Source organism: Octodon degus, unplaced genomic scaffold (genome assembly GCF_000260255.1).
Source record: "Octodon degus isolate 3935 unplaced genomic scaffold, OctDeg1.0 scaffold00068, whole genome shotgun sequence".
Taxonomy (NCBI): Eukaryota; Metazoa; Chordata; class Mammalia; order Rodentia; family Octodontidae; genus Octodon; species Octodon degus.
Genome location: NW_004524644.1, coordinates 4,908,213 through 4,917,704, shown reverse-complemented (window position 1 = coordinate 4,917,704; position 9,492 = coordinate 4,908,213). Strand labels below are relative to the sequence as shown.

The following is a 9,492-nucleotide window of genomic DNA, read 5'->3' as shown; positions in this document are numbered from 1 at the left end:
TAGGACTGGGTCTGATACTCTAGATTTTTAAGATTTAATATTTATTTACTTTACTTTTTGGTACCGGGAATTGAACAACCTTATGCTTGCCAGGCAAGCGCTATGCTGCAAAGCTATATCCCTTGGCAAGATTTAATATTTTAAAAAATAATGTATCACTTATTTTGAAAATATTGATTACATTTTGAAGTAGGATTTCAGATATACAAAGCTAAATAAAATACATTAATATTAATCTTGTTTCTGTTTATCTTTTTAGCACAGTTACTAGAACATTAAAATTTAGTGTGTCACCCATGTGTTTTTATTGAATGTGCTGGACTAGACAGCCAGAAGAGTCAAATGACAAGAATGCTTAGGATTCCAGTGTGCATATGAGGACAGATGATATATACCATGAAACAGATCACTTATCAGTGGGACTGGATGAGGAAGGGAGAATTACCATTCGTACTCTAAACATTGCTAAGTTTTTGGTACCTTTGAGACATCCAAGAGGATTTATGTACTTAGAGCTGGAATGCCAAAAGTGATGGTTAGAAGTAGACAATTCAAGTGACTGTTCTCTAATGAGATCTAGTGAAAAACAGGAAAATCAAGGTAAAGCAGAAATCACTTGGCCTGATGACATCTTGATATAGCTTGTAAAGCAACTCCGTGATTTAGTATATATATGGAAAGTTAAAAATTTACATTTCCAGAACAGTAACCTGTAAGGAATGTCATTCTATCTTAAAACTCATAATATTTTGGTACTGTATTATTATAACTTGAATGCACAGAATTTTTTTCTTAGATTGATTCTGAAAAGTTAGAAATGTATATCTAAGACTCATTTTCAACTGTCATTTATATAAGTGCTAGTTTCTTTGAAATACACTTCACAAGTAGTATCACTTCACAGAAAAAACCTGAGCATTACTACTATCAGATATCCTCTGAGGTAAGAAGCAGATGACTTTATTATTAAAGTTTAAAATATCTGTGGTAACTAGATTTGGCAATGCTAAGTTTCAAATACAAAAGACGATCTAAGTCACAAAGCTTAAGATAGTCAAACTCTTTAATTTTCTTTCAAAAAAATTTTAGAATATTACAAAACCATTAACATATTCCCACCAACCTGAACCACTGATGGCACATGCATGACTGTCCTATGCTACCCATGGGAGTGGTTTAGAGCTGGCTGGCAGCAAAACATACAAATTGTAGCTCCTATCATGAACTGTTAAATAAAAAATACCTTCCAGGAATTTTTAGAAAACCCCATTCTCTTAATTTTAAAACTCCTGTATCACTTTATAATAACGAGAAGTAGACATAATACACGTAACAATGATGTAAAAGTTTTACAGAAAAAAATATAGCTGATCCAAATTTAGATGCCATAATATATTTAAATTCTTCATAAAGAGTATTTCAATAATTACTCAGAAATTCCATTTTCTACCTAAAAAAATGGGAGGGATATTTATAATGTATCTTATTTATTCTTTCTTTTTTTAGGATGTGGTTTAAATCTCAAATGTCCAATCTGATGTTGCCACTGAAACTCATAACTAAGAAAATGCCATGAAATTCTGTTTAGACTTCTAAATGTTCTATATTCCGTTTTGTAAGGAAAGGGCATAAAAACTGATAGGATGTTAAAGCTGTACTTATTTTTACCCATAAAATTTATTATTATTTCTACTATCAAACTTTTTAGAAGAGCAAGCATTATTAGAGAAAACATATTGTGAAAATACTAAATTTTTCACCTAAGAAGTCACCAATGTCAACATTTGTTTGCTCTTTTCTTTCCTGTATCCAAGGACCCAAAACCTCTCAATTTTACTATTTAAGTTTTAAATTTAGCTTTCTCTTTTTTGCTTTGTGTTATGGTTTGTGCCTCAATGTCCCCCCAAAACCTTGAGTGTTTGGTTGATTCATGGGCTAATGCTGGCATTATGGGTGTTAGTACTATACCCCCCTGGGGTGGGTAGCTTACATACAATACATCGCTTGCTCTCTGCTCTCACCCTTTTGCTTGTTGCTTTTGCTGTTTTCTGACACCATAAACTATTAGTCTGTCATGTGCTACCCTGCTAAGTATGGAAGAAAACCTCCACTAACTTTGAGCTAAATAAATCTTTCCCTCTTTAATTTGGGTGTCAAGCATCTTTTCTCTCCTTGGCAAGGAGAGAAAAGTAACTGAGACACTTTTCTTTGTCCATTGTATAAGGTAACAGCATTTTTAGCTTTTCTGCTATCACTAAGTTGATGCTAAGAAACAGTACTACTGGATTCATGATGAGAGGGCAATTAATAGGTGTTATGGTTAGTGACGAGTTGTGTGCCCAAAGCCTCATGTAGTCATGGCTTCTGGAGTTTGCAATTGATTCTTGATCCAACACTGTGACTGCAGGTGTGAGTGTTACACCCTGGCCCTGGAGTGGGTAATTTGTATTACAATGTAAGGAGGGGAAACAGGTTAGCTAGCAGCTAAGGCTGCTGTTTTTCCCTTCGCTCTTTGCTGCAGCCATGAATGGCTGGTCTCTGCCATATGCCACTCTGCTTTAAAGCCAGCTGAGTATAGACTGAAACCTCTACTAACTGTGAGCTATAAATAAACCCTGCCTTCCTTAATTTTGGGTGTTGGGTATTTGTGCCATCAATGAGAGAAGAGTAACTAAGACAATAGGTTTAAGTCAATATAAAAACTGATCTTACATAGAATTCACACAGTTCAAACAAATATCAATGGACAGTAATTTAGTTCTTTTGATTACGACTAAAGAGTTTACAAACTACCACCTGGTACCTACTTTTGTTAAATTTTATCAGAATATAGCCATCACCATAAATGTTTATTATGACCATATATAAATACTATTAACGGTATACTGAACATTTAAAATTCATAATGGACAATTTATAATACCTCAGCTTCTAGGAACTTTTTACTCACAAAATCTAGGGCAGGGGGGCTGGGGAGATGGCTCAGTAGAATAAGCGCTTCCCTGGCAAGTGCAAGGGCCTGAGTTCAATCCCCGGTTCCAGGAAAAAAAAAGCTAGGGCATGACTTGAGATTTTTTTCTCTTTTGGAGGGACTAATATTTATACTAAGATACTGTAAAAAAAATAGTGCTAGTTTTAGCTCTGCCCTTCCATTAACTTTATTTAATCATTAAATTTGATTAAATAAAAAAGACAAGTGTTCACTAAATTTTTATTGTAGACTATGTCAACAGCAAAATAAATGTTCATTTAAAATAGCTTAGCTATCAACATAATATTGTGGAGCTATTAAAAAGAATGAGGGAAGTGAACCATATACTGTATACAAGTTTGAGACTCCCACAAAATATTCTGAGATGAATAAAAGCGCTAACTGCAAAATATGTAATGTAACTGCACTTTCATTGAAAAGAGAAATATCCAAGTTATGTATATACAATCACATACTTTAGAAACATACACACTAAACTTTAGGAGGTGCGGTTAGGAAAGGACAAAGGAAAATTTAACTTTGTATTCTTCTGCTCTTAAAATACTAACAGTGAAAGCAGGGAAAAAGATATATTTATGTATATATGGTGAATATTTTGGATAACTGTATTGCCAGTTTCTGCTGGTCTTTTGAAAAGAGCAAGGTTTTTTGTGTTTTGGGGGTTTTTTGGTTTTTTTTTGTATTTTTAGGGAAGGGTCTACAAGGTGTTCAAGGTCTCACTACTAGATTGGACTCGTAGTGATCCACCTGTTTACAGCCTCCCAAGAGCCTGGATTACAGATGCACTCCACCCATGCCCAGTCTCAATTGCTGCTTCCGCGTACCCTGGGGGCGGGGCCCGCATGGCAGGCCTGGGGATTGAACCCCTGGCCGCTGGGCTTGCTTGCAGGCACTTTAATCCACTGAGCTATTTGGCTAGCCCTGAAAGCAGCAGCTAATACTTAATGTTTTTCTCTTTTTATTATTTTTTCTTTTGAATTTCTTACAACTTTTTGATATTGTTTTGTTTTTTTCTTTAAGCCAGTCTTGCATTTTGTATCTGGTAGCCTGAACAACTAATTTGAAAATAACATCACGTAATACAGCAACCATTGTTGAATTCCTATTACTCTGTTTAGTGAAATTTTGTATTGTTTCTAATGCTGTTTTTCTATCACTATTTTGTATTCTTTAAAAAAATATTAACTTAAGCTTATAGTAAAACATACAAACCCAACTCATACAACAAAAAGTACACACACACACACACACACACAAACTTTTTTTTTTTTTTCATTTGTATATTTGGTACAGGGTCTCACTACACAGCTTGGACTTGTGATCCTCCTGCTTTCTGCCTTCCCAGCACTAGGGTTACAGGTGTGCGCCACCACACCAGGACTCTGTCACCAGCTCAGCGTGCCCCAGGGACAGGGCTGGCACAGCATGTGGGACCGGGGATGGAACCCTAGTCCCTGTGCTTGCCAAAGCAGATGCTTGTATTTTTAAAAAAAGCTATAAAAGCCCCATTTCCCCCTAAAACCACTGTAGCATTATCATAAAAAGTTGTGTTACCTACTTACTGACTCTGGAGTTTGACATTTTCTATGTTTAGTGTATTTTTAAATACACCAAACTAATTAATTTCTGTTTTTATGCACTGAGGAAGTATCACAAATACATGAGATTTAAACAAAATTTCCCTATATTTTTAGATTATACACACACTTGAAAATTAACAGGTTAAGACAGCAACTAGAAAACTGAATATCAAGTCTAATATAAGTTCTGATGATAAAGCTAACAATATACCTAGCAAAAATGTTGAAACAAGTAGTTCCATTTAAAAAAATCCACATTCCTTATTGTAAAATATATTTATAAAAATTGAAAAACATTATATGTGGTGTATTAAACACACACCCTATAGTCTACCTCCGAGACATATTCATTAAGTTTAGTCTTTCACACTGCTTTCTTCTATACATTTATACTTATGTTTATGTGTATTTTTATGACCTTTTAAACATTTTTACATGTCCTTATTAAAAATAACTTACAAACATTATTAAAGCATTTTAAAACAAGGTTTCTTAGAAACTGCCCACAATCAAATGTTTTACGGCAGAGCAAAAATGTTTCTCTATACAATAACTGTTCAGCCAGGCAATCTGTTCCTCCAGTTGTTAACATTCTATTAACCTACTGTATACACATTCTTATTCCAGTGGATAATAGAAAGATATTTTGGTTTTGTAGTCAGAGAAAACTGAAATAGACACTTTTATTACTTATGAAGTTCCTGGCTAAGTTATTTTATATTTTATACTTCTTAAGAGGAAAAAGATAGCTGGCATGACTCAACTTATGTAAAAGTTTAACCACAGTGTTCACTATTACAATAGTTACAGTTGAAGAGATGCTTTAATTTGATATTGAATGAGGATTCATAGCTAATGATTTATTCCCTATGTGTCAAACCAATCACATTAATATTAAGCCTCGGATAGAAATTCTCATTCCCATACATCTATACACTTAATTGAATATGAACATGTCTAAGGGCTTAAAAATGTGTGCATTTGGTAACCATACTTCTAGAAATTTAGATTAATAAAGGATTTAAAATTTAAAAAGGTATTATTATGGCTCTATTTGCAAGAACAAAATATAAACATGCCTGAGGATTGATTAAATTTAATGATTATATAAACATTAAAACTGGTGGAATAGAGATATATTTTATACAGAAATATATTATCAAACACAATACAGTACATTTTTTCTCTAAAACGTAAGTATCTGGAAGTAATATTCCTAGAGGAGTTATAATTCTTAACTTCTTTTAATGTGCCTACACTTTACAAGAATCATACATTCTTTATGTAATATTTAAATAAAAAAATTACAGAAAGACCTTTTCCTCTTTGTATATAACTTTAATTTCAACTTTTAAATTAAAAAATTGTATTTACTTAGAGGCATTCAGAATGTCAGCAAAATAGCTGCAACTTTTTTTTGCAATTACAGAGTGGTACTCAGTTAACAACAATTATTTCATACAAGCTACATCAGACAACTGAAGATGTTAATTTCAACTTTTGCAGATGAGTCCATTACAAGCACTCTGCTATACCCTAGACTTATTTTTTGGTGGTACTACACTAGGTACTGAATCCAGGGGCAATGTATTACTAAGTTAATTACACCATCAGGTATGTGTATCATGTGAAGCTCAAACTGGATCTGGAGTGACCCCCAAAAGCTCATGTGCTCTGAGGTGGCATTAAAACCTATATGGCAAAGGTGGGGTCAAATGGAAGGAAATTAGGCCATTGGGGAATGTGCCCCTGAAGGCAATATTGGGACTCCTTCCCCTCTCTTGTTCTCTTTGCTTCCTGGTCATCATGAAGTGAATGGTTTCTTCTGCAACAAATTTCTACCATAATATACTGCCTTATCACAGCCCAAAATCTATAGACCAAAACTTTCAGAACTGTGACCCAAATCTTTTCTAATTAAAAATTCATTATCTCAAGTATTTCTTTTGAACAATGGGAAGCTAACGTATGCTCCAACTTTATAGAAGGTAAATCTGAAGAACAGGATGAATTATTTGCCCTTAATTAGAATCTAAAACTTAATGGTCCTTTTTAATCAAATTATACTTTTTGGCTTATACAAGGGATCCTATATGTTAAACAAGAAAACAAAGTAAAGTAGTATACATAATGAAATCAACAGACTTGAACATGTCTTTCCTCCTCACACAATCCCTTTATAATGTATTTGCATCTTAGAAATATTTGTCATATTGACATCAGCAACTGGACTATGAAATACACTTTTTGCAAAGCTAGTTTAATACATTATTAAATACTGTGATGTATGAGAGTTAAAGTTCCTATAATAGTAATGCTTTTATCCTAATGGCATACTTTGCAAATAAATATACTGAGACTAGGAAGAGTGACATCTTACCTCAGTAGTTATGCCCTATTAAGTAAACACAGTACAAGAGCACCTCCAGACTTTTGTTTTTGGTAACAAAGAAAGATATATTCCTGACATTAATGACCGTGTACATTTAGTAACAGAAAAGATCAGAATCCCAGATGCAAGTTAAACGAGAAAACAATCCTTCCACCACAGAAACTTCGTAGTTTAGATTTGGCTCACTAAATCTAAATACTGTGTTTTATTAGCTTTCAAGCACATAAACCAGAAATATTACATTAAATCTCAATTACACAGAACAAGCCAATAGTAATGAACATTTTTAAAAGACTATCTTTTAAAGAACGCTGAAAGATCCACCAGGCTCTGTGAAATGTCATCTACCACTAAAGAGATTTCTAAGCCTGGAAATACAGTATCTTTCTTACAGTTCTGGCTTTTGATATAAAGCTTTAAAGGACATGGAGAATGTCTACGTGACCTCTCACTTATGTCCTACAGGTTGAATCACTGAAGTCAGACTGTCCCCATCATTTTCTACTTTGTTGAAAAGAGTATAATTTCCTGGTCTTTTGTTGGAAAAAAAGCCATATTTATTGTGACATAACATCATGAAAAGATGGATTCATATGTAGTTCATAATCACTGTTTCTGCCTCTTATTGTGCATTAAGAGTCAGGGAAAGGTTGTAAAAAGGAAAAAAAAAAAAGTTCAAGCAGTACTGTGAAGATTATCCGCCTATGTCCGTAATTTGAGGATGCAAACACTCAAACTTTCAATAGATGATATGTAATGGGTAAATCTAGGAAAAGGGATATAAAACATTCTAGAATATTCTTGAAAAGAAACCAAAGCACAGACTGCATCGAGTAAGCTATTCTTCAACAAACCGTGTATTTTAACTACTGATAGAATTGTAATAATTGGGGCATTTAAAGATCATTTAACATTGGTCTTAATTAAGATTAGTCTTACAATTAAAATACATTTTGGGCCAATCACAAGAGTCAAATACATTATTCTCATAAAAAGCAACGCATTAACAGAATTTTCCTCATAAAATTACAGGCAACAGAAGTCTACAATGAGACCCATATTAGTTTTTCATATCCTGGTATTACTTAGTCATGGTGTTTGCCAACAAACTTCCCAGACCAGAGGAACAACAGAACATGTGGCAACGTGTTTCTATGTCATAATGCCATTCCTAAGTCTTCCATCAAGCGTTCGTAATAGCAGCGCTTCACAATCATGTTCATACAAGATAGTCACCGCTGACTCTAACAATTCCATCTAGAGATCTCCTTGGGTCAAGGCTCTAACCCTACTGATTTCCATGATTGACTTACATGACCAATACATAAGGCCAAATGACTCCCATTTGATGATAATCTCCTTATTAGTATACCAAAACCCTGCGCCCTTGGAAACCGGTCAGATGATCCCTTTCTCAAGGGGGGTCGGGGTCAGATGAACCTGCGGCTCATCTTCTCAAGTGTGCAGTCTAAGCTTTCTCTCCGTACTTTTCTGAGGGGAAGCTGTCACCCAGGAGACGTGGGCAGAATGGAGAGAGGAGGATAATCCCGCGCGACCCCGGAGGACCCGGGGCCCTGCCTCCCTGCTCCGGACGCCGAGGCGGCCCCACGCCAGGCGCAACCTGCGGCAGAGTCGGGACGGCGTCACCGCAAGGAGTTGCGCCAGACCGCGAGACCCTGGTCTCCGCAAGAGACGCAGCTCTGCGGCCGGGACGTCCGCCGGTACCTGGGCCCGCCAGCGGCTGCACCTGTCAGCTCGGGGCTCGCGCCGGCGGCCACGCGCAGGAACGCAGCGCGCAGAACACACCTAAGGGCGGGCGGAGAGGTGTCTTGGGGTCGGGGTCACTTACGGGGTACACCTGTCGCTGTACTCGTTGGCGATGGTCTCAATGCCGCCACTCCTTGCTACGGCGATGTAGCAGTTGAGAAAGCCGAGGTCAATGCCAACCACAGACATCCCGCCGCCTGAGGGTCGGGCTGCCGGAGCTGAAGTCTCGGGCGCGCGGACCGCGTCCTCTGGTGGGTCGTTCCCGCTGGGACTGCGACTCCTGCGGGAGGCAAAGAGGCAGGACCCCAGGTCCCCAACTCTGAAAATAGGGCAGGGCGTCGGGACACTGCAGAGAGGGTCGAGGCCGTCCGCGCCACCGCCTCAGCCGCGTCCTGCCGCCCGGTCTCCACTGCGGCTCGGACGCCTCCAACCGGCAGTTACCGGGATCTGCGCCTGCGCGCTCTGCCGCCCCGGAGGCTCGCGAGCCGCAGCTCGGCGCCGGGGGCTGCTCCCCGCCGCGACTTCGGCTGCTTCCGTCAGCGCTCGGGCAACGGCTGCCGGAGGGGCTGCGGGTTCGAGAAAGATCTGGAAAGCGGAGCCAGCCGGGGGCGGAAGGGAGGGGAGAGGAGGCGGGGCGGGCCGTGCGGAGGGGAGGCGGGGAGGCGGCGCTGGCTCCTCGCCGCTGCGCGGCGGCTGGGCGTCCTCGGAGCGCGCTCGCCGGGGCGCCCAGCCGTCTGCGAGACGTCTGCGGGGCCTTCCCG

General features: G+C 38.3%; 1 protein-coding gene across 1 annotated transcript in view; it reads right to left on the bottom strand.

Annotated features, from left to right (window-relative positions):
• Hspa4l (heat shock protein family A (Hsp70) member 4 like) overlaps positions 1-9,492 on the bottom strand; it is a 97,138-nt gene that overhangs the window by 70,063 nt on the left and 17,583 nt on the right. The window contains exon 2 of the mRNA XM_023719501.1: positions 8,814-9,011. Coding sequence (XP_023575269.1) covers positions 8,814-9,011 — 198 coding nt within the window. The remainder of the gene's footprint in view (positions 1-8,813; positions 9,012-9,492) is intronic.